The sequence below is a fragment of the Miniopterus schreibersii genome (genome assembly GCF_964146895.1).
Source record: "Miniopterus schreibersii genome assembly, chromosome: 8".
NCBI lineage: Eukaryota > Metazoa > Chordata > Mammalia > Chiroptera > Miniopteridae > Miniopterus > Miniopterus schreibersii.
The window spans coordinates 48,795,896-48,822,372 of record NC_138109.1 but is presented as its reverse complement, the minus strand read 5'-3'; the positions used below and the strand labels follow the sequence as shown (position 1 = coordinate 48,822,372).

Sequence of the window (26,477 nt, the reverse complement as noted above, 5' to 3'; positions counted from 1 at the left end):
TAAAGGGATGGGATTTCTTGACACACTGTTGCTCTTGGCAACAGTACGAATATACCATAGAAAGCAATAGACAAAGGATATCATTATCAGCTCAGATAATGACTGAATAGCTTTCATTTTCTTTTGTATTGGTTGCTTGGTTTGCTGAAAATGGGATCTTGAATAACAGTCTAAGGTCTGACATATAAAATAGGAAGGTAAATATAGCCATATGCACACATTTTGCCTTCTTTCGTTGGACAATTTAACATATGAAACAACTTCAACGAATGATCTTGTTACCCAAAGAAGAGAGCAAAATTAGGACATCTGACAAAAGTGATAGTATGGCTTTTATTTCCCCCAATTTTGAATTTCTTGATTTCGTTTCATCTTTAAAAATATCCTTTCTATAGATAACAGAGAAAAATATGAGCTGAAATAAAACCCCATAGGGAGCACTCAGTGTCACCAGACTTAGATGCGGAATGGTCTTTGGAAATAGTATTTTCAGGTTGTCTTCTTAAGCGGGGAGATGACACAAACTGGCTTTAGAGGTACCAGGAGGCTAACACACTGCTTTCTGGGATAATGTCACAGACGTTTTCCCTCCTAGAGGATCTTCAATTGGAAGTTTTAGAAAGGTCCTCCTCCCACTTTGAGTACCAAATAAAAAACCACTCCCTCCAGGCAGGGCTCGCTGGGCAGTGAAGGGCAGGTAGACCGAACTCCTCCAGCACTTCACCTGCCCTGTGAGGAAAGCAGTCTCTCCTGTCCTGTCTCTTCCACTAAACTATGGGCAGCTTTGGGTAGAACGTATTTCATCTCTGATTCTAAGAAGGATACTTCGAAATTCTATGCATTCCATATGTAGGTGCCCAAGGACTGAAAAATGAGTAAAGGGACATTTACATTTTACTTTTGCAGATCTGGGACCGTCTTCATTTGCTCCACAAACATTAAAGGCTCAATGAGTGCCTTAGGCATTACCATCGCCTCCAGCATCCAGCTCTAATTCCATCTAATTCCAACAAGTGTGGAAAGTGTTAGTAACAGGAGGGAGGAAGAGAGAGGGAGAGCAGGAACAGACCCAGGGGAATGGGGAAGAGCTGTATTGTGTAAGACGTGGTCTGCCTTGTGACCTCTCAAATCCTCAGCAAAGATGCTAACATATGTGTAGTCTTTTCAACGTGACGGCCACATGCTTTATACACATAAACCTTTTACTCTTTTTTTTTTAACCTGAAACTAATGCATTTTATTTTATGTTTTTTATTTATATTTTTAATTGTTCAAAATATTACAGATGTCCCTTTTTCTCCCCATCAACCCCTTCCACCCCGCCGCCCTACCCTCCTTCCCAGTCCCTCACCACACCATTGTTTGTGTCCTTGGGTCATGCAAAACGGTTTACTCTTAACAACAACTCTCTGAGGCCCAGAGAGACTGAATGCTGGAGCCAGGTGCCTTTGCTAGAAGGATTAATGGAGGGCTACAGGGAAGGGGAGACACTGCAGATGGGCTGGAAGGGTGCAGAGGTTCAGGGAATGGCATGGAGGCAGCAAATGTACACTCTGCTCTGGAGCCAAAGAAAATTTTGGTGTGGCTTTGAGTCAGCATACTCCAATGAGTGGCCCAGATGAGGTGACCAGAAGGGAAAGGTCTTATATGCCGTCTCCTATGAGATTCACACTGGATATCAAACCACACACACACACACACACACACACACACACACACAGTCCTTGTGAAATCTTGCACTCTGAAAAGGGAAACAGATTCTTAACAATCATATTTCTAATTATATAATCACAATTGTGATAAATACCCTGAAGGAAAAGTTTGGGGTACCACTCAAGGGCCTAATCTTCTCTGCGATGGGGCCTGAGAAAGCTTCCTGAAGAAATCACACTTAATCTAAGATACAAAGTAGGATCTGACCAGGTGGTGGACGGGACTAGGAGTTGAGAGAGTACAGTGACGCAAAGAGGGCCAGGCACTTCCAAGTAACTTGTGCAAATGGCCAGAGGCAGGAAGACACCTGAGGTATCCAAGACCTTGGTGGAAGCTGGTGTGGGTGTTGGGGGAGGTGTTGCCTTAGAGGGAACAGGACCACTGTAGGAAAGCTAAGGATATTTTCGCCAGGTGAAGGGCACTGGTACTCAGCCTGCCGGGAAGTCACTGAAAGTTTTGCTTTGTTTCATTTTTTTTTGTCAGGGAGGCAGGGTGATCAGAGCTGCATTCTCTGAGGATCCCCATGGCAACAGCAAGATTTACAACAGACAGGAGAAGCCAGGGATGGGCAAGGAATGACACAGCCTTCGATGAGTGCAGTGGGGATTCAGAACAAGGACTGGACTCCCAAGGTGTCCCTGAGAACTGATGATCAGTGTGGGCTGTGAGGGTAGGGGCATTTTTGCCTGACTCTCTTAAGAGAGAAAGACTACATGATCTCATCCATGTGTGGAATCTAAAAAAGTCAAGCATGTAGAAGCAGAGAATGGTGGTTACCATGGGCACGCAAGGGGGGAAGCAGGGAGATGTTTGCTAAAGTTGTACAAAGTTGCAGTTAGGTAGGCTGAGTAAGTCTATAGGTCTAATGCAGCATGATGACTGTAGTTAATAATGCTCTTCGAATACTGGAACTTTGCTAAGGGAATATATTTCGGGTGCCATTGACCACACACAGAAAAATGGTAACTATGTATGTCAACTAGTTTGGCTATAGCAATCATTTCCCTATGTAGTTCCCAGGTATATTATAAGTTGTCAAATCATCAGGCTGCACATCTTAAGTATATACAATTTTTATTTTAAAAATCTAAAAGAATTGAAAGGCATTCACATGGAGGTGATATGAGAGCCGCAGGGAAGCTGAGATGGTTCAGAGAGAAGAAAAGAGTAAAGGGACAAGACCTGGGGGCCGACAATTCACAGAGCAGAGGAGACTTGTTTAATTGGGTGAGTCACCTACGATGTTTCCACTCCTGGAGATTTCACCTACAAATGCAGGTTTCTGTTTTCTCTTGAAAGACAGAAGGATCTAGCAACACTGGCCCATTCCTTAATGACAACAATAGCTTGGAGCAGTGAAGCGGCTGCCTCCTGTAGAGGAGGCATCGTTTATTTCTAGTTTACCACAGTCCCTCCCAGGCTCACTTCACTCACCAAGGGCTGTCAGAGACAGAACAGGCTCATATGAAGACTGGAGCAGAACCCAGCTCTGAGGACTATGGAGTGGAAGGAGCTACTGGGAGTTGCAGCCATGAGCACCAACACCCTCCGTGAAAAGCAGGGAGGTGCAGAAAGGAAAGAGTAGGCCCTTGAAACCTCTGCTAAAGGCAGGCACTGTCCTCAGGCAGTTTACCAACCAGCACAGAAGCCTGCACAGCTTCTGTTATTGCGGGACGAGGGCACCTTGGAAAAATGTCACTTGAAAGCCACAAAATGCTACATTTCTAAACAAAGGGCAGCCTGAATCAGTTCCTCCACCCCATCAGCAAACCGAAGAGATCTAGCAACTAAATATTTATTGTTAGAGGCCTAATAAGTGTTCTAAATAAATATTAACTTAAAAATCACAGGTGTCATAGCATTTTTCAGAGCAGCAGCAGTCCTGTTTACCTGATCTTACGTGTTTCTCAATATCTCATCTCTCCCTGCAATAGGCCTTTTTGTAAATATCACTGCAAAATTAGGCAGATGAGTTTTCCTCAGTTATCTGTGCTCTGTGGGTCTGCCCAGAAAGACTACTCCCTTGCCTTTTTATCCTGCCTTTCTTTGGAGCTACTCTTAGTGAACTTTAAATATGGTTTAAATTTTTAAGTGTTTAGCCTTTTTCTTTACAGCCCAGAACGTTTTGGTCTTTACCCACTGAGGCCATAACTGAGACAGAAGATCAGGACCAAAGATTTGAGAGTCATTCAGTTAGCACTGATACTCAAAGCCAAGAGAGACACTGAGTTGACCCAGACAGTAAAGAAGGGTGATTGAGGGTCAAGGACAGAACTGTGAGAATTGCCTTCTAGGGGGGTATGATTGCTCTGCATGACCCTCCAATGTCAAACTTCTAGGTGAGGGTACTGGGAAGAGAAGCGGCAGGGCCACAGCAGGGGCTCTGGGTCAGGTGGGAGTGGCCCTCAGATCCAAGAGGAGACAACTGAGAGATCTGTATGGGTTAGGGAGTCCTGGAAGAATTATAACTTTGAATTATGAACAAAGTATATGCTGATTAGATTTTTTTCAATTATAGTAACATAGGTCTTATGTTACATTGTGACTACCTGCTAATTTACACATGTAATGACTGGAAGAAAGGCAGTAACTATCAGGGCCTTCTTTTCTATTTTGTTTTGTACCTTTATTGTTAGACCAGAAAGTATAAAGCTCTGAGGACAGTGTTATCCTTAACACCTTACAGCAATCTGTTGAGCCCCAACCTTACTACAAAGCCCCAGACATCTGGCAGGTGGTCAGGACACACTGTTGCTCGAAGGACACGGTGACTTACTTGCTGCAGCCTCTTTGTTTGGAAACAACTTGCTGTCCACCGCCATGCTGATGTCATAGAAGACCTCATCCTGATCTCGGTCAGCATCGAACTGGGGGAAAACCAGGACACACAAGCCGGGAACAAGAGAACACACAAATTAGTTCATTCCAAAAAATAATGAGCATGCTTCACACAGCTGTATTGCTAATGAAGCAGAATTACAGCCCGGGAATTATAGCCCTTGAGTCTTTAATCAGACTCTTAGAGAGTTTTTTAGGCCAGGCCTTGTATCAAATAGAAAAGAGTGTTAGGGAGTAAATCATCACTGCAAAATTAGGCAACAGTATGGTCAATTATGGTTAAAAAAAAAGTGTAGAATTTTCTTAATTTATCAAGTAAGCTTGGAAAAAAGGAAAACTGAAATCTGCCTTGTGTCTTTCTGGCTCTTAGTTTTGTTTGCTTTTTTTTTAAATTAAAAAAACTCATGAAAATATGTAGTTTTAAACAACAGGGGGAAAGATTTTTTTCATGCATTGTCCAAAAAAAAGAAAGAAAGAAAGAAACTCCAAACCAAATTTTAGTTACCATTCTAGATACTGTAGATACTATACAATAGATGTAGTCTATAGACACTAGAGATTTAGATGTAATATAAATTACAGATTTAAATATTTAACCATTCTCTAAAATTTACAACATTTTAAAGAAAACATGTGGTTATATTTATAAGTCCCCTGTTTTCCAAGCTGTGCAGTGTTTTTCTAAACACACTTTTCTCTCTTTAGTTTTTAAAAATAGCTTTACTGAGTTATAATCAACATACAATAAACTGCACATATTTAAAGTGTAGAGTTTTGACACCTGTATACATCTGGAAAGCCACAATAAAATCAAAATGGGGACATATCCATCACTCCAAAAGTTTCCTTGTACCTTTTAGAAATCTCTTCCTCCTGCTCCCTATCAGGTAGTCATTAGTTTGCTTTCTGTAACTATAAATCATTTGCCCCTTCTAGAATTTCATATAAAAGAATTTTTACAGCATGCAATCTTTTTGTCTGATTACTTCACTCAGCACAAGTACTTTGAGATTTGTCAATGTCGTATCCATAGTTCATTCCTTTTCATTGCTGAGTAGTGCTTCATTGTATGGCTATACTGTTAACCCCATCCTGGGTATCTTTCAGCTCAGACATTGTAGTTTTCATCTTTAGATGTTTGAGTCTTTTTTTTTTTTAAATCTATTGATTTCAGAGAGAGGAAAGGAAAGGACGAGATAGAAACATCAATGAGGCAGTCATTGATGGGTTGCTTCCTGCACGGCCCCCACTGGGGATCGAGCCTGAAACCTGGGCATGTGCCCTGACTGGGAATCGAACCTCGATCTCCTGGATCCTAGGTCGATGCTCAACTGCTGAGCCACGCCTGGCTGGGCTGATTTGAGTCTTTTAAAAAATATCTTTGTTCCTATTTAAGATTTGAGTATCTCAAATACAGTTATAGTAACTTTCAGTGTCCTTCTTTGCTAATTCTAACATCTAGGCTAAAATGCCAGTGGTGCCAAAGTTGAGAAACCCTCACCTCCACTGAGGCTCTCAGCTTTTAGGTCTAAACAGTGTTCTGAAACTCAAGGAGCGATACTTTCTTTACTTTTTTTTTTTTAAGGTTTTGAGCTGTAAAAATGCATGCTGTTAACTTCAAAATACAAACGACAGCAGGGGGTAGCATAGGTAAAAAGGGCGATGAAGGTTCTAGGAACAAAAGTTTATTTTCATTTCATGAGGCAGACACAAGCTGCAGTGGGCAGATATAACGGTGTGTCACTAGACCAGATGGTGTCTGAGGTGGCTCCCCGCTCTGAGATTCTGCGATTGGACAGGCATGTTATCTTTTCAGTGACTGTTATGTAATCTCTAGCAATCTTAACAAAGCTCTCTTTATTCTGAGAAAAAGGACTCACTAAGGACAAGGTCTGCATAATCTGTTTTATGTCACTTAATGTAAGAGGTCTGGGGAGGTCAACTGAAGATTTCAAAATGCGATGCTTATCAAATTCCCTAGTTAGCTCACAGGTATAATTTGAGTAACAAATGTAACAGTTTTCAAAATCATACAAAATATGTCGATTAGGAAAGGAAATTATAGTATAGGGAGTAGGACCCATCTGAGGCGCAGGAGACCAGGACAGTGTGCATTTTTATCCACAGAGATGAGTGTTTTTGGTTTTCTGTTGGCTTTCAGGCTGCAATAGTTGCCCAAATCTCCACAGAGAGAGGGCTTCCTGCGTTCTCACCTGTTAGGAGGTTAGGTCTATAAAATGCCCTAAATACATCTGAAAGGAAGACTATCAGTTCAGCCTCTCTTTCCAGATTCTACTTTTTATTAAACTTAAGACTGTCTCCCATTTTTTCTCTGTCTCATCATTTCAGAAGGAAATAAATTAGCACTGTTATTAGCCTTGCCTCAGTTTTACATATCCCATAAGTATCATTTCTCTGAGCATCAAAGCAGTTTCCTGAATTTTTTACTTCTCCCTGATTTCCAGTAAGGGATTTCATCATTTGCTACCAGAGATCCCTCAACATGCAAATAACTTACCCTCCAAATTTCCTTTTTTATAGGTTTAGAGACTTCCCGTTAAATGATTGTTTGTATTCTCTTTACAGTGACTTTCTTTTCCTCCAACAAAAATTGGAGATTGCACTAAAATAGTAATAATTTAAAAATGGAGTGAAATCTGTAGTTATCAGCAGTGGAGTAATGATAGTTAACATTATTCTGCAGAACCAAGTTCCTAAAGCTTCATAATTAATCACAAAATATGAAAGAGAAACACCTAAGTGGGTTTGGTGGGGGTGGGTAGGGACAATCTTCTGTCTTGGAAAAAGGCAAGTCAATCCCATGTTTGGATGAGCAGATTTCTTGTGGAATGGCCCTGCTGAACTGAGATGCATAGAACATATTTCCCAACAGAATGAAAGAAGGGCAAACTGAGAAGGAAGATCAATCTGAAAAGAGAGATGACTGGTATGCAAAGCGATGAGAACAGAACACTAGGAAGCTCTGGATATCTGAGTAAAAGTTATTTTTCTCAGCTCCTCGTACAGAATCTTTCCTTCACTGGCTATTCGGGTTCTACACAGCATCTAGAGATTTTGTCGGGAAAAAGTCAACACAATGAAGAGATTCCAGAGAAAATGGTCACAACAGTTATGACATGTTTAAGGAAAAATTTCTTCCTTAACTTGAAACCTTAACAATGTAATAATGACTGACTTATCCTGCTAGAGAGACCTAGAAAAAAAGGCTAAATCCAGGTAATTTTGGTTCCTCTTACTACACTAGCTCCGAAGATGTTTTTCAGGCTCATCTGTGCTCAGTAACAAAAGGGCGCTGAATGAAGCACAAGGAACTGTTACTATTTTAAAAGCGTCTCTTATGTGTCATGCTTTGTTAGAGGTTTTCTTTATACACTTTTATCACTCAGTCCCTACAATATTATTAAGAAGGGCTGTCATTATCCCCAGATTTAAGCACTGAGCCTCAGAGATTAAATAACTTGTCCAAGGTCATGGAGGTGGTTGAGCCCAGGACCGAATCCACATCTGTGTACATCAAACTGTGAGCCCCACCCCCCACCCTGGCTGTCAGCGCCAGCTGCCAGCTCCACTGGGCAGTCTAGCATCTTAGTGGGCACTTGCAGAACAAATTGCTGGCTTTTAGGAGCATTCTTAGGACAAACCTCTAAGAATCCTCAGAAGCCAAGCCAAGCCAGGTCCAGATGCAATATACTCACATATGCTTGACTGTCTTGGGGCCCCCGTAGGTGATTTTATTTCTCTGTTTGATGTGTGTACCATGCTGGGTGGCTGCGGCTGTGGCTGTGGCTGTTGGCAGAGGAACCACCCTGCAGGCTGGAGCATCAGAAGGAGCAAGAGCAGGCAACGAGGCAGGAGACATCCCAACTCCAAACAGAGATCTCCCTGGGGAGTCTTTAGATTAAAGCTATCCATTTCACAAGGAAGCTGGCCACTGCCCCCCAGCCCTCTTTATCTACTATTGATTCTGGCTGTCCCTCGCAGCAGCCTTCTAAAACTCCTCTCTGCAGACAGCGCGCCTTTTCGTTTGTTGAGAGGACTGAAGTCATCTAGAGTGGATTCTGGTTTTCTCCTTGTATCACCATTCAATTCTCCCTCGGCAATCCGCGAATGAGTCGGCCTGCCCTCCAGCGAAGGGCCTGTCTGGCGTTAGGAGAACAGACTTCTGACCTGGGTCCATCTCTGGTTGGCAGTTCCCGCAGCACCAGCTGTGGTCCTGCCCCCGGGCTCCGTCCACAACACCTGAGGCCTGGCCTGGCCCCGCTGCGTCTCCCACATCCCAGCCAGGGCGTGGGCTCTGCCTCTGTCTGAGAGGCAGCATCCCAGACTCCTTTCCCTGGGCTCCTTGCTCTGGTTGTCTCATCAAGGGACAGTGGATCCAAAGCCAGCCCACCCATAACAAGAAAGACGCTAGACTGCAGGTCATGGCATAAGGTTGCTGATGAGGGAAAATATTATCTATTCCTAAATAATCCAAGTTGGTGGTGAGAACTGGGATCTGGGACAGTTCTTGAGTTGAAAGGTAAGCAGTTGCAGTAGCTGATTATTTAAAATTTTCAGTCTCAGGTAGAGACCTAGACAGATATTCTCATTCTGACCATGTCTCGGTCATATACGGTTATCAAGTGCCCAATGTTTTGCTCACTGAATAGTGGGCACTGTGATAGAACACATTCAAAATTAAGTGGCTGCATATGGAATGTAAAAAACAAACAAACCCAAATTCACAGAAACAGAGAGTAGAACGGTGGTTTCCAGGGACTGGGGGGTGGGGGAGGATGATGGGGAGATGTTGGTCAGAGGACACAAACTTCCAGTTATAAGAAAAATAACATTTGGGGACCTAACGTATAGCATGTTGACTCCCGTTAACAAGACTATATTATGTATTTGAAAGTTGCTGAGACAGATCTTAAATGTTAACACCACACACACACAAAGTAATTACGTGAGGGGATGAAGGTCTAACTAACTTCATTAAGGTAATCCTCTCACAACAAATACATGCATCAAATCATGTTGTACACCTGAAACTTATACAATGTTATATGTCAATCATATCTCAATAAAGCTGGGAAAAGAGTGAAATATAATTAAATTGCTGAATAAGTTAGTAGATGCCAAAATGGGTTTAATATTTCATTAAGATGATATTACTACGTGCTGCATTGCTTCTCACGCAAAAGTGAACTAAAAAACAGACCTTTAGCTCGGCAAATAGACTGATGTAATGGGTTTTGTCAAATAAGTAAAGTTTTAGAATGTGTCTTAGAATCAGTATAGATTCTATCCAGTCTCTTACATCTCCTCCATGATGCAATTCAATTCAAAAAAGATTTACTGCGCAACTACATTGTGCCAGGTATATGCTGAGCACTGAAACCACACAGAGGGAAGACTGAATCATTAGCTTTTCCAAAGTTATTAAGGCACTAGTAAGGACTAAAATATTTTTAAAAGACTTGATAAAGAAAGGTCAAAAGAAGAAAATGAAGAAGAATATACAAGATATGCTCACTGTTGACAAGAATCACATTGTGCAGTTCTTATTTTTTCTCCTCTGCACCTAGCAGGGTTCTGAGCCCAGCAGTTAGACAACAAATACTCATCAAATGGAATTAAACAGAAAATTCAATTAATTAAAATACCCATTTTCCTTCTTATTTTCTCTTCTCATTTCCTCCCAGCATCCCAGCAATTTGAGGTTGTATAAAACTACAAGGTGCTGGGATAAAGATTTAAAACTTTGCCAAGAAAACTTCCAAACTTAAGCTAGTTAACAGTCTCAGAAATCAAGTTTCAGCCTCGTGTGGCATTTGGTACCTTTCCTAATGACCGGCTCCATTCTCTCCAGTGCTCAAGTGTCTCCTGCTACAGAGCTGTTAAGTGGTGCCCTGGAAGCCTGAAAAAACCGCTGCGCTGCCTAAGAGCCAGATGTGTGACTCGGGGCTAATTTAGGCCCTAGGAAGATCAGGCTCATTCTCTCTCTCTCTCTTTTTTAATTTATTTTTTCCCAATGGAGACCAAAGTCCACAAAAGTCTGTTAGAAGCCTCCAGGCAAAAAGCTGAGCCAGAGAAAAACAAAATGAATGTCAACTTCAAATGCAGCCTTCAGGCTCATAGAATGAAGCGGCTTTGAACCCACAAACGCAAAGGCAACGTGTCAGCTTTTACAAAATGGCAGAGTGACTTCCTAGGACATACAGAAATTTCACCACATCCCACAGGACCCCTTTCCTTCCAAACAAAGCTCTTCCCTTTTCTTAAAGTAGAGAATTCACCTTTTTCCCCACAGCCTAGGGGGCCAGCACCACGCTGGAACTCTCCTAGGATGTCTCTGGTCTTCTGTTCTTCCTTCAACTGCAATCCCTCACTGCAGGAGCAGTTAGACCCTCATATGTACCACCCTCCCCCCAATGGGGATGAAGGGAAAATTACTGAGGGAACTCCAAATTTAAGGATCACTTGTGGGTATTCTTAGGTCCTGTGTCTTTTAAAAGCTGTGAGTTACAATCAGTTTCTCTATTCCCTAGTAAATTCTTCAGTTTGTAAGCTCAACAGAAGGTTCTCATGGTTGGTTTTTATTTACTCAACAAACATTTACTGAGTACTTAACATCTGCTGTGGGTGTAGTGTGCAAAGGATTGTGCTGTCACATCTCCCTGTCCAAGTAGGAACTTTATTATAGGTAAGTGAGAAAGTGACACTATGAGTGTTGGGAAGCTTTTATTAATTCATTCATTAAAAATTACTTATTGTGCACCTATTATATGCCATGCACTGTAGGTTCAGTGCTCAGTAAAACAGGACTCTTGCCCTTAAAGAGTTCACAGTCCAGTGAGGGGAACATTGGCTTGAACCCTGGCATCAATATAGACAAAGGGCTGGAAGAGCGCTATATGGAAAAGCACAGTGGACAGCAGAGGAGAAAGGATTAGTTGGTCTCTTCTGAGAGAGGGAAGGGGGGTTAAGAAGGAGTGTAGGGCGGGTAGGATCGAGGGTTAAAGAAAATGTTATAAGAGAAAGGGCCTTTGAGCCCAAAATATCAAGGCTAATAGATGTCCTTGTCCGGGTTATTGGCTGCCCCACCAGATCTAGTCAAGATATTCTTCTTTATCTGGTAACAAATTATGAATCAGAAAACACTCAGCCAGATCTACACTATTTTTTATCTGGTTGGAGAATTAGGTTTCTCAACGTCAGCAACAATGCACGGTTTGCTTTGACCACATGATGCTCAAGGGAAGTGAAAAGGTGTAGAGTGAGATTCTGGAGCTAGACCACCTGGATTCAAGTCTGAGCCCTACCATTACCTGTTGTGTAATTCTGGAGGCGTTATTGATTCTCTAAGTCTCTTCCCTCATCCATAAAAAGGTGATAACCATCGTGCCAGTGTCATGTGGTTGTGGATGGCTAAAGGGATTAAGAGAATCCATGATTACTGTAGAACTGGTGCATAGTAAATCTCAAAAAAGTGTCTAGTATCACTCTATTGGGGGAGCAGCCAGTAGTTGTCTATGTAGAATCACATTCTCTAGGAGCTTTTAAAAATGAGATAAATTCTCTTAAGTCCAAAATGATTTACATCTCTTTCTGACAACTTCCTAGGTCTCATTATTGCTTTTGCTTTTTGAAAATCCCCGTGGTTTATATTTATTTTATAAACATCATTATAGCATTGATAAGGGAAATAAAAACCACAATAGCAACAAATGTCCCCAATCTGTGCCTCATTTTCACTTTTCCACAATCTCTTCTAAACCAAGCAGTCACCAACCTAGAGGAGGTGCTGTGCAAGTGAATATGTGAATAAATGCATTTTTATCTCAATAGTTCTGCCTCAAAAAGAAGTATAAGGTATTACAAAAATCATGCCCTAAAAACTAGGCTAGATTTGTGTTTACCCTGAAAGCTGGTAATAACTGTATCATAAATGCTTTCTTGAATTTTAAAACATTTTAAAAGAAACCCCACCACTATTTCCTGGTTGGCAAGGCAAAATGGGAGATTGTGGGTAAAGTAATGCATTTGGAATGAGAAACTATAGCAGTGACATTAGCACTAGATCACCATAACAGGTTTCCACAGAACATAAAAAAATCTTTTGGCCACTAAAAGTCCATTTCCTTTTGGCATAAAATCATGACCTACTTAGCTGTCTTGTCAGAAGAGTCAAAACCATTCTTATGAATGTGCAGACTCTGGTTCTGTGTTTGCCTGGTCACGATTGACACAGCTGGAAGGCAGTTTGTCAGAAGAGTCAGAACCATTCTTATGAACGTGCAGACTCTGGTTCTGTGTTTGCCTGATCACGATGAACACAGCTGGAAGGCACTTTGTCAGAACCATTCTTGTGCCTGTGCAGATTCTGGTTCTGCGTCTGCCTGGTCATGAATGACACAGCTGGGAAACAGCCGAGCACCCATGGACCATAACCCTCTGAGCACATATTGAAAAGAAATCAATATAGGTTCTCTTTTTAAAATTCAGATATGTAATTTGTAAAGATTTGTAAGCAGCCAGCTACTTATCACACTTGGAGATAATATCAGCATTCATTTAAAATGTGTTATTTTAGGTTTTTCTTTATTATATCAAGCAAATTACAGAGGGATTTGGCTTAAACTTTAAGTCGGTCACCTCATATATGGCACAGAGCAAACGAGCAATTACGCTGAGGGCCCCAAATGTGTTACAGGTCATTAGGAAGGCCCCAAATGTGTTAGAGGCTTTCCCCCATAAGATTCATGGGATTTTGAGCCTTGGAGGAACATCCATTTTAATCTCATAACTCCCAATAATATTCATAGCCTATTTTTAACTATAGCCAGGCCTGATCATAAACAACCAATTTAGAATGTGTAAGTATATATCTGTATATCCTATGGTTAACCTATCATGTAACAGACAAAAAGAATGGAAATCTTCTGGATGTTTCAACCACTTTGCATGATCCAAGGATTCTAGAATTTCTAGTTTTTATTCAGGAACCATCTTGGAATCTACATACCTGGCCTTTTAGAAGGCGGGAGATGTAACTGTTGATTCCATCTCCTTAAAGGAAAACAAAGCCTTTATGAAGGGATATATGACTGAAGACCAGTGATTTTCAGTATTTGTTTCTCCCCACTTATTTTACCTTCCTTATTTCTGAGCATTTTGGTATGCAGAGGTGGGCTCTTATTTCCTATCAGCTATGTGGCTCTGGAAAACACACCCACCTCAGTTTTTGCAGGTGTATATGAGGCTCAACAGTTCCTACCTTACAAAATAATCCATGCATGGCGTCTGCACATGGCAGATGTTTTATAAACGCTAGTTGTTATTATCTATTTCTTATTATCTCGTTCTTTGGCGTCTTTTCTGTAGCATCTATCCATGTGTTTGTTCACCCATTAGCTATTTAATTGAAGACCTGCTGAGGACAGGCATTGTGCCACTTTGACAGTGTGAGGATGTTTACATGGAGAAGGTACTGAGAGAGACAAATATACATACAAGGTTGGAACATCCACTCCGTGTTAACTAGTGTTGGCTGCTAACAGCTCACCCCAGGCTCTTGGCTGAAGGCTGCCACCTGGCAGCAGCCCCCAATCCCTGGGCTACCTCTGTGCAATTCCTCAATGGAGCTGCTGGTGAGATCAGGCTGAGGCTGGATGCTCCTGAAGCCAGTTATTTGTCTGCCTTCTTTCCCTGCCCTCCCATTTCCCTGTCTCCATGGCAGGTGTCCTCTGAGAGCACTCCCTCAGCAGCCCCCCTCAGAGTCTCTGCTGCCACGGAATACAATTCAAGACAAAACATGCCCATGTATTATTTCCATAAATTTTTTGATAATACAGCTTTCAAGTAAATACATCAATAATGACTAATCAAAAATTTCTAGAGCTCCTTTAAAATGTACAGATAAAAAATCTCTTGTTCTTCTAAAGTGAGAATACATACATTTCATGTTAATTATTTTTTTGAATTCATACATTTTAAGTGTTCTTATTAAGTCTTCACTCTGCCTTTCCTTATTATCTGAGCTTCTTTAGAACTTCCTTAACCTTTAAACCTAAGAAATCATGCTTATAGAATGGATATAAAGTAAGTAGAACAAAATCTTATTTATGAACTTTTTAAAAAACCTTTTTTGGGCTTGTTTTTATCTCTTACGTTCTTTCAAAACTGGAATAACAGCCTTTCTTGTTTAGGATGGATTGGTGACTTTTCTCATTTCCCTGGGTCAGTGTTGATTCCCAGTGATTGTTTTCTTTTACTCATCACAAGTGGTCTGAGCTTGTGATTCTGTGTAGGAGTAAGTTGTCAGCTTGTAAATTCTGGGCTGAAATGGGTTTTCCACTCTCATCTAAGTGTACAGTGTAACGGTTTTATCAACTGTTTACTGATACTGCTAACAAGGCCATCCGAGATAGATGTAGTCTGGAAAACTATGTCTCACATAGTAAACCATGCACTCTGATCAAAATTTTCACATCTTTTTTATAAACCATGCCAAATAATGCAATATGAATATTCTAGATGAGCGTGTGGTATAGGTATTTCCTCCTGTTAGAGATCATGCTACAGCAAAGCAGGGTGTTTTTAAATGACACTAACCTAACCGATTATAACGTGGTGTGATAGATAAGAACAGAATGAGCTTCTTAATATTCTGCAGCAGTTCTATCGAATGGCTAATTCTTCTTCAGAGCTGGTGATCCTTCCTCAAATCACAGAACCACAGAGTTAAGTGAGACCTCAAGTGTCCAGCTGAGGCCCTCTTCTCACTGCTGCATTCAGACGGGCCCAGGCTGGAACCCCCCTGCCCGGTGAACCACACTCTACTTTAAAAGAATTTATGGTTTCAAAATAATAACAGTATGTTAAAATAGTAATATTCGTGATTATTTTACCTCTCCAAATCCTCCAGATTCCCTATTAACCACACTAGCGATTTCTTTAAAAAGCCAGAGCTGTATTCATTTCCTCTTTTCTGCTGCTCTGCCTTTCCCACCCCACCTTCCTGCCCCTTTCTGTACCGTACTTGTGGGGTTCAGCATTCCTGCTGCGCCAGGCCACCTGTGCCCAGGTCATGCTACTTTTCCTCCTCTTTTCTTCTTTCCTGTTACGAAGCCCAGAAACTGTTCTTGTGGTAGCCAGAGATCCATCTACTTTCCTTCCCAGCATTTAGAATAAGAATTTGCAAGTATCTTCCCTTCGTGTTTTAAAACTGAATCCTAAGATTCCTTCCCCACCTCCACCATTTCCTCCTCGCAGGCGGGTGGTTTTGACTTTCACCCACAATGTATCACCTCAAAGAGACTCCAGAGCCTCCCTCTGCAAACATCAGAAAAGCACCCTCAGGCTATCGAGCTTCGGTGCAGCACAGGGATTCCAGACACAGTCCCTCACAGTGCAGGCTTCGGCTTAGTCAAAGGACCGTTATTCTGATCAGTGCCATAAGCTTTAAAGATCCCTAATTATGTTCCTTGGCTTTCACCAAGTCCTCTTTTCCAGACAGAACAGCTCTCATTCCAAGAGCTAGCTCCTCTTTGTCCAGTCCTCCCTTCGTCTCTTATGCTTTCCTTCACATCCCTGGATATTCTGAATTTCCCTCCTTAATTTGTGGTCTGTGACTCAGCCTGTCCATCGAAACAGCGACTCTTCCCATCACCCTGCTAAAAAGCCCTTGACACTTTCCACCCTCCTTTTGGCCAAGTGGAGGAAGTTCAAGGCTATAATCAATCTCCTTTTCTTTCTTCTTTTTATAAAAAAGATCTCATCCTTCCCACACTCTGTTTTCAGTAGTGCACAACTGCTCAGGCTTCACGTAGCTGACAAGATTTTAAAAGAACTTCTCTCCCACTTCACTCTAAATTGTCATAGTTTCCTATACAAGAGGAATGCTTAATGTGGAAAAAAAAAAGATAGGTTCCAGAATATTTTGCATGGACTTTGGGTAACTCTGAGACATTAAAGATGTGGCAGCAAAGGCTCTACCTGAATGCTGAGAACAGTTTACTGAGAGAGAGAGAGATACAGAGAGAGAAATAATATGAATGATCGAGGTGGTGATAATTCAGAAGAGAAGACACATATTAATTGACTCCCTAAATGCAGCATTTAGCAGGGAAAGAGAAGCTGGACTGCTGATTCGCTTTTCCTCCCCCTGAATGACAACCATTTGCTAATATAGCAGCTTGGCTTATACTGTAAGATATGGACGTCACTTTAGAGACCTTTGAAACTGGTCTGAATAAGCAATTAATGCCCCAAACTTGTGATATTGTTTGAAGAGTGATGGGCGGATGAAAGGTCTTAGAGCAGAGTAATCCGGATTCAAACCTTGAGTCTGCTTGGCCCTGTTATTTACATAAGGACAATGGACCTTTAAACCTTATGGTTGTTAATGTGCCATTATGTCCGAATGGATTAGAAAACAGTAATGCTTGCTCTTGTTTAAAATGGCAGAAGAAGAAAATAAGCAGCTGAGAAATCAATGTTAGAAAAAGTTTCCAGGTTGCAATTTCAGCAGCCAATTTTAACCAGAAATAATGGTTTACCTTGCTTTAAGCAAACCTTTAATAATGGAAAACCCAGTCTAGAGCAAAAGATAAATGAGGGAATCATTATTTCCTTTTAAGCGACTTCATTTTCCCCCAGAAGTGCTACTAGTCAGAAACACAGGCCCTGTAAATTCTCAGCAGAAAGTAACTAATTTTGAACAAGACACAGGAGGTTTGTCCCGGCTCCATTCTGTGAATACCCTGAAGTGTGATTTGGAATTTGTCTGGATATGTATCTTCAGCTTTCAACGAAGACATTCTGGCTCCAGTCAGTGGTTTCCAACTTGGGAGTCTCCCTGGGGTTTCAGAAAGCAGTGATAAGCATCCCCGAGTTACTTTTCTAGGTCTTTTGAAATTCAGAATGTCTAACGGAAGTTGTACTTTTATCCACAGAAATGCTCTAAAAGCCAACTAAGACTTTGAGTTTCTTTGCTTGCCCTTGTCAACTTGGTAAATCAGATGTGGTTGGCTCATGCTAATCAAAGGCTCTTATGGGCTGTAATGACATTCTAGAAATCTCCAGTGTCAACTAGGATAAAAAAATAAAGAACTTTAAAGTTCTTTGGCAGTGAAAATATTGTGAATCGTTAAGTTTTCCGTCTGTCACATTTTTAATATCCTTCCTTTCTACTGCTATAGTTAAAATCACTCTCATCTCCTCGCTGGGATATTGCAATAGCTGCTTAATTCTTTGTCAACCTCCGGTCTGGTCTTTGGGTCACAGCATCCCACGTACCAGTTCCAGGCTGATCTTGCCTACATCTTGTTCAAAAATGTTCAGGGGCTTATTTCCTGTAGAATAAAGTCCACACTTGGCATGGCCTCTCCAGACTGGTCTTTCATAATTATTCCCACAAGCACGGTCTGGTAGCTTAGGAAAACCAAAATTTGAATCTCTCTGACCTGGATGATTTATTTAACCTTTCTGGGTCTCAGTTTCCCCATCTTTAAAACACAGTCAGTAATATTCCCCTGTTGTATTTTATTAAGGATGTGATATCTGTTTTAGACTCCCTTGGCTTTCAAGGCCTGTGTGAAATGCATACTTTAAGTACTGACCCAGATCAGTTATTTATGGTTTTTAGATTCAAGCAATATACAAGTTATCATCTGAGAAATGGCATTCAGTGAATGCATAGATATCAAATAGTACTAACAAAGTCCACACTCTCTCTTCCTTCTGCCCCCTACATTTATTTTGTTTTCAAATTTCAACACAGATACCTTCCCTATACTTTAAAGACAGATAGGCTCTGCTTTAAGCCCAGGTCATAAATTCACAACATAGAATATGCTCCTCCATCCTGAAATTTACTACATTTGTAGGGTCTCTCACTGCCACCATGAACATTATTTGGATCACTAGGAACAAAGGATCTAAATGTGACACTCAGTGATCCTTTAAGTCTATGCAGAGTATAAGCCTTTGAGACTCTCTGATGCTAATCGTTGGGGTGGGCTCTAATGCAATATTACTGATGCCCTTAAAATAAACTGATGTCTTTATAATTGAACTGATGTCTCTAAATACAAAAGATAAATAATCTTGCTGTCACTTGCTGTCAATAGAGAAAGGAAACAAGAAACCTCCTTTTCAAGGGTCTGTGATGATGATTAACAAGCTCTGAAAACCACAGTGGGCAAATCTCCAGAGGGGTGTTGAAGATGCCAACTGCATCCAGTGAAAGGGGGCCCTTATCTATGAGAGAGACAGCCATCTGGAGCTTTCTGCCAAGGCTCACCCACAGCTAGGGATCTCTGCCATACACTGCTCCTTCCTAATTCATCACTTACTGGTTCTTCTCATACTGGATCATCCCAGACCCACCAAGGTCAAAGAACACGTGAGATATTCAGATCACAAGACTGTGGGATAATGCTGCATGGGTGGTTGAGACTGAGGAGCAAAATTAAGAGACATGGTTTTTACATGTCTCTAGAAGAACACAGTCTCTCTGGTACCTGCTGTGGTGTGTTTCTGCTCAGACCTCCCACAACTGTGCAAGCATGTCCATCTCATACAAAGCAGCTGGAATAATAGCCCGCCTCAAACACTTTACTGCACCTCTTCTCTGTTCAAATCTATGGCAGTTTGTTGTCTTAAGAAATCTAAAACTTGCCTTAGCCTAGAGATTTTAAGTACTTCTGACACTTCAATTGCATCAACCCTAGTCCTTGTTGTTGCCTTAACAGCTTCATTATTTTTCCCTGGAGAGCTTCCTCAGTTTTTCAGACTTCTTCACATATCCTTTCTTCAGTTCATATGATTATTTCTACCCAGATTCTTCATCAATCCAAACTTGTTTTAATACACATCTTTAATTAATCAGACTCCACCTCCAAACACAATGATATTGCTTCACATGGAGAGTAAGAACCTTATGGTAGTATATTCCAAAACCCTATCTCTCATTGTTATTGCTCATGCATTTTTCATTGTTTAAAAGTAATTTACACTGTCATATAGTTTATTATTATTTATTTTTAAATATATCTTTATTGATTTCAGAGAGAGGAAAGGAGAGGGAAAGAGAGAGATAGAAACATCAATGATGAGAGAGTCATTGATTGGCCACCTCCTGCATGCCCCCGACCAGGGATCAAGCCCGCAACCCGGGCATGTACCCTGACCAGGAATTGAACCCTGATCGCCTGGATCTCAGGTCAATGCTCAATCACTGAGCCATGCCCGACCGGGCCATATACTTTATTTTTACATATGCAATCAACAAACACAAATTACATGTCTATTGACTTTTTTAGACAATTTTCTTTTTGAGTAAAAATGAGAAAAAAATGAGTTTTCCTTGAACATTTCTTAAATTGTAGGTCTGCTGGTAGCAAATCCCCTCAGCTTCTATTTGTCTGAGAAACTCGTGATTTCTTCATTTTTGAAAGTATTTTCACTGGGTACAAAATTCTTTGTTGACTCTTTTTTTCATTTCAGCACTTTAAAGACGTTACTTTGTTGTCTTTTGGCTTGCCAGTTTTCTGACAAGAAGCCTGCTGTAATTCTTATCTTTGTGTCTCTGTATATAACATGTTTATTTTTTCTCTGGCTGCTTCAACATTTTCTCTTTGTCTCTTGTTTGCAGCAATCTGATTATTATATGTTCAGTTGTTTTTGTATTTAGCCTGCTTTTTTTCCACTTTTTTTTCCTTCTGTGTTTTAGTTTGGGTAGCTTCTACTGACCTATCTTGAAGTTCCTTGATTTTTTCCTTCGTTGTGTAGAATAAAATTACTTCATGATTTTTAGAAAAATAACATCATAGAACAACATGATAAGTGCTATCAAGGAGGTATACACAAGTTGCTATAGGAACACAAAAGAGGAAGGTTTCATGGAGATTGTGACATTCAAGCCAAGTGTTAAAGAATGAACAGAAATTCTCCAAGGGTAAAAAGTATGCAAAGTAACATCTTTTACAAAAGCACAGAGGTATGAAATGACATCCCCCTTATGGAACCATTAGTATTTCAATAGAGTCAGAAAGAAACATGGTAGAATAGACTTACGTTCGTGCCAAGGTATCTTCACATTATTCAAGCGGTAGGGAAGCAATGAAGGATTTTGAGCATTAGAGTGACATGATAGTATAAATATGGGTTGGAAAAATGGAAAGCAGTGAGTTATTGTAGCAATGCCAGCAAGAAGATATGGGAGGGGGGTGGACACTAAATGAAAGATGTAATAGCAGGAATAAAGAGGGGAGGCCAACATGAAGATATACCTAGAAGTTAGGATGGCGAAAACTTGGGCACTGGTTAAACTTGGGAATATGTGAGAAAGGGTGGTCAAGAGTGACTGAGGTTTTTGACATGGGCTCCTCAGGAGATGGTGTTGACATTTAGTGAGGTAAGGAACATAGGAAAAAAGCAGGCGTGGAGAAGGGCAGAAATGATAAATTCAGTCTTGAACAGGTTGTGTTAAACTGTCCATGGGACTTACAAGTAGGGAAGACCCCACTCTCAGGGAGTCTGATATATTGTTTTTGAGCTCCCACAGAAAGTGAAAGGAGAAGAGAGATGGGTCAAGAGAGAAACCGAGAATGACAACACAAAGTCTTAGAGGAGAAACAGAGCCCACAAAAGACGAGGAGAGGACATGCATTTGGGGCAAGTAATTGTCACATTACTTTGAACACTCAAGGAGAGTGATGTAATTGCTTCTTTCAGCTTTACTACAGAGAATGCTCTTTAATGGTGTCACTTAATCAAAGTGGAACTCCCACTTATTTCTCAATTTATCCGTATCCCTTTTACTCTGGCTGACATTGTACAACCTTTCTAGTAAATACAACACCAAAATGCCAATGGTTCTTTCTGAAAATAAAAGAGAGAAAAAATCAAAGAGAAGACCCATAGGAATGGCTACATGCACCACTGATCAAGTCAGTAATAAAAATAAAGCCCAGCTTTTTCTGGTATTGAGTGCACTGAAATCTTCACTTCTTAGCTTGGTTTTGCATCAGCTGCAGACATGGTAGGTTCCTTCCCCCAGTCCATAAGCACCTGCCTCAGATCACCTGCCCTCCCTCTTGATTTGCATTAAGTGATTAAGTGGGTATGGTAAGAGAAGAATGGAGCCTGAACCGTGTGGCAGTAGACTCTAAATCAAATTATTTTCATGGTGCCTAATTACTGTTCAGTGTCTGGAGTCTCAAGTGACATAAACCAGTGGTGCCCTCTGCAGTTTTCATGCAGTGCCAGGAGTCTGAGCCTGTGGTGAATGTGTTAAACACTGAAGCATGACTTTTATTGCTGTTCCCCCCCCCAGAGGAAGCTGTGAAATCATTAGCTATTACATAAAGCTCTAGTAACTAAAACACACAGCTCTTAGTAGTTGGCAATACATTTATATCTATGTACTCTCACTTGAGCATCACAGCAACCTAGTGAAATAGATATTAACATGATTTATTCATTTCCAAAGATGAGAAAACAGATTCAGAAGTGATTAGGTCACACACGTAGCAAGTGGCAGGATTGAGAGTCATTCCCGGTGTGCCAAATTCCAAACCATGATCTTTTTCTTATATGACACTATCTCCTGTATAAAACAAACACTTTGGATCTGTTTGATTATTGCAGCCTCTATTGCATGGTCATAGAAAAGATGCCCACTAGCCAGTCCAGTATTAAAGTGATCCAGTTTCCCAGACATAGAGATGATCTACTGCACAATATCCCCAGACAGGGACCTAGGAAGCGGTCCTAAAGAACAGCTGAAAATCCAGTCCACCAAAATATTTGGGACCTACAGCAATTCTAAAAGTAAAAACAAACACAATGAACAAACAAAAATGTCTTCTCACATTGAGCAAAACATGAAGAGACTGTAAATGGGGCACAGAGCATTAACACTCTAGAGACACTCTGGTATTCTTTCTTTTGGGCCTGGGATGGCAAATCCCCAGCACGCAGGCCTTCACCTTCTTTTTCCTGCATTTAAAGCATACTACTGGGCGACCAAGACACTCTGATAGAGCTCAAATTGCTCACCTGCTTCAGCACAGCATCTGAGTGGGCTGCTAATTAAGCTTTGCACGTCAGATGAAATATTTTGGCATTCCTGCTTTAGGTCAATGACCTGAAAACTGCTTTGCATTATTACTTCGCAGTGCCAAGAGCACAGGTTTTGATTGGCTTGAATCATAGAACTCCATCTCTTTAGCTGCGTAATCTTGGCCAAGTGCTTTCAAGTCTCTTTACAGCCTCAGTTTTCTCATCTATAAAATGACACTAATAATACCTTAAAGCACAGTGTTATTGAGAAGAAAAAAAAGGGGATAATAAATAGGGGTCACTTAGCTCCTTGCCTGGCACGTAAGAAGCAAAGACCAAGTAGTGACCTTATTACTGATGTTACACAAGACCCATGTGAAAAGGAAGATTAATTTTATGAGTTTGACAGGAATGCACTGTTATTAAAATTGAGGAATCAGATAAACTTAATGAATATAAAAATAATGTATTAATGGCTTTTGCAATGATAATTTTTAGGTCTATTATATATTAACTCCATAAAACAAAATTGTACTTATGAAAAATGAATCTCAAGAATAAAGCATAATTGGAAGGGATATTGGTAAACCCGAACTTTTGGATTCATTTTTCTTGGTTCTTAAAAAAGAGCATTACTTCAAGTGTCATACAAGAACTGTAATAGGGAACTTTAACCCAAAAGGAAATTTTTATTTGGGAGGATTTCATGATACCTTGAAGAATTAACTGGTCACTTTACTAGCAAGCAAGATAGAAGGAATTAAAGTAAGCCCAAAGGCATTTTGCTTGGCTAAGAAAACTACTGTAATCTGGGAACTTCACAGCTTTTCTGGAGTGATTGAGTTGTAAAAGCGATTTACTTATCCATTTTAAATTATTATGAGACTGTACTGAGAATGCAAGCAAACAAGACTAAATTCCATATTTTTGGCACATGCTTGGTCAAGAAACTGAGATACCAATCTAATTTCAGGTGAGTGTTTACAGATTCCATGCTAGAATTCATTCAGTTGAAAAATTATGGTGTCCTAAATGAAAATTGCAGAAATGACACATTTATCTAATATATATATTTCTATGGGCCAGGAGACATACATGCATTTTCTTGGTCAATTTTGATGTTATTTAGAATAATGCTTAAAAATATACTGTTCTGATATACTGATTGCAGTGTAGTGTTTAAGATTTAGGAGTAAATTTTAAAATAGAGAATATATTCACTTCATCAAAAACATTTTCAATTTTCTTCAGAGAGTACACAACTAAATTCTGAATGATGATTTGGCAATTGGATGACTATTAAGGGGCCTATTCAATCATATGTTTATTATTTTATTTACGCTTTAACTCAACAAATATTACTCTATCACTATATGTGAGGTTACTATTATAATGATGGATAGGAGAGTCCTCCTCCTCAAGGAACTTACAGTTATAGGGTCAAGAAGACAAACTCTCTACCGAATGAAAGGTTACACTAAATAGCATCTCAGATCTCTTTCATTTTTAAGTCTATGTCTCAACTATAAAATATTTTTTAAAAGTTTGCCCAGCTGGGAGTGGCTCATCAGTTGAGCATCGACCTGGGATCCAGGCGATGGAGGTTCGATTCCCGGTCAGGGCACATGCCCGGGTTGCGGGCTCGATCAATGACTCTCTCATCATTGATGTTCCTGTCTCTCTCTCTCTCCCTCTCCTTTCCTCTCTCTGAAATCAATAAAGATATATTTAAAAAAAAAAAGTGATAGCGCTCAATGCTGGCAAGAGCACAGTAGGGTGGGAACTCTTTGCATACAATTGGTGGGTGTATAAACTGTTAAAAGCTTATCTTGGAAAGTAATTTTGCAATATGTACCAAGTCTAGAAAGAACCAGAAATTTCACTTCTTGGAAATAATTCTGAAAAAGAAGTAATTAAAAGTGTGGTCATGGATAAACAAAGGTGCTTGTAATATCTTCATAATGGTAAAAACTTGGAAATCTAAACATCAAGGAGTAAAAAAATTGTTAAGCAGATTAGGTAATCCCTACAACAGATTAAAAAGCAGCCATAAATGGTATTTATGTGGGATCTTTAATTGGGAAATACTCAGGCAAAAAGCCTAAGAACAAAAACTAGGCACTCAATTATGTGCCTGATGCTTTCATATTGTATGTACACATATACTTTATTTAGTTATTTTTATTTTACTTAGAATGTCAAAATGTTTGGAACTTGTGGCTATAGATTTTTTTTCTAGGGGCATTCAGGTGGCTAGAAGACTTCCCAGAGGTTTTTTGTTTGTTTGTTAATCTCATCCAAGGATATTTTTTCCATTGAATTCCAGAGAGAGTGGAAAGGTGGGAGGAAGGGAAAGAGAGAGAGGGGGGCAATAGAGGGAGGGAGAGAAACATTGATGTGAGAGAGACACATGGATCGGCTGCCTCCCACAAGTGCCCTGACCAGGGCTGGGTATCAAACCTGCAAACCAGGTATGTGCCCTTGACGGGGAATCAAACCCACAACCCTCTGCTTTGAGGGGCGATGTTCTAACCACTAAACCACATCGGCCTGGGGCCCCAAAGTTCCTTTTACCCAATGCTACTTTTTGCATGAATAAATCTGAGTCCCTATATATCCAAAGTGATTTGGTAGATACTTTTTCTTGATCAAAGAGAGAAAAGTTTCAGAAATTCACTCTTAAATGTTAGTATTTTGACATTACTAAGTTAACTGTATTAAAAATGACTATTTTAGAATATTAAGTATAAAGATTTAATTACAAGCCCAGTTTTGTTAGGAATTCTTTCTTTTCATTCCTCAGAAAGCTGAAGTTTAGTAATTTTTTTCCATGAAAAAGGTATGAGAAATGTGTGAGAAGTCCTTGAATGTTGAATATTAGAGTTTAAGTGCTCAGCAGAGAAGCGTTAGCATGATTGGGATCAATTCTTGCATTTTCATGACTGTTACTGTGAAAGAGGAAATGACATGCATTTCTCTTTGTTGTGCAATTTTTGTTCCTAGAATTTTTAAAGCACTTTTCTAAAATTCACTGTAAGATTTCAAAGGAAACATTTTTTAAAAATCTAGTGGTAGCATTCAAGGTCTGGTGTCAGTGATTAAACATGTATGAAGGGGGTGGTTTATTTGTGATTTATCAGAGATAAGCTCATGCTAACAGTGCAGGCTGCATTAATAGGCATTAGGGATGAACATAAACAAAATCAAGAGCAGATGGGAGAGATCTAAAGGCTTAGCTCAGCACCTGGAATGCAGGTCTCTTGTTCCCAGCTCATTTCTGAGCAGGTCAAGCAGCCCAGATACGACAAATTAAATCAACAATCCTGTTGCTTCAATTCCTCTTCTTTCTCCCAGGATGGATCCTCCCAAGGAAGGTTAATAAGTATCAGAACTTAAAAGCTAAAAAATTCCCTCCCTTATCTTCTCTAATTTGCACACCGAAAATGTAGTAAATACAGGAGACTTTCACGTGTGGAACAGTTATTAAATATTAGGCTCCTTAGAAAAGGTATCGTGTTAAATCCTCCTTATAATACTGTGGAGTAGGAGTCATTATTTCTATTTCATAGAGAAATAAACTGACCCCTGTGGAAGGGAAGCTGCTCCAACATTATGTGGGTGGTGACAGAGCCACCATCAGAACACAGGCCTGGCTGACTGGGAAGCCCATACTCTACAACCAAGCTTTCAGGTAGATTTTCAGATGCCTAAGGGGTAAGCAACAGTGAGAATGGAAATGAACCAGATCAGGGACCTGGACAGAAAGGGACTTCCTAGCAGGCCTTGGAAGTGCCACTGAATCGACTTCCAAACTTGCTGCTTTTGCCACCTTCTTTCCAAACAGTACCCCTAGG

At 40.4% G+C, this 26,477-nt stretch overlaps 1 protein-coding gene across 5 annotated transcripts in view; it reads right to left on the bottom strand.

The window, feature by feature from the left end:
• AK5 (adenylate kinase 5) overlaps nucleotides 1-26,477 on the bottom strand; it is a gene marked incomplete at its 3' end in the record, with an annotated part of 166,652 nt that overhangs the window by 75,885 nt on the left and 64,290 nt on the right. For all 5 annotated transcript variants that reach the window (XM_081143612.1, XM_081143614.1, XM_081143613.1 and 2 more), the window contains exon 7: nucleotides 4,490-4,580. In XM_081143612.1, the coding sequence (XP_080999738.1) occupies nucleotides 4,490-4,580 (91 nt within the window). The remainder of the gene's footprint in view (nucleotides 1-4,489; nucleotides 4,581-26,477) is intronic.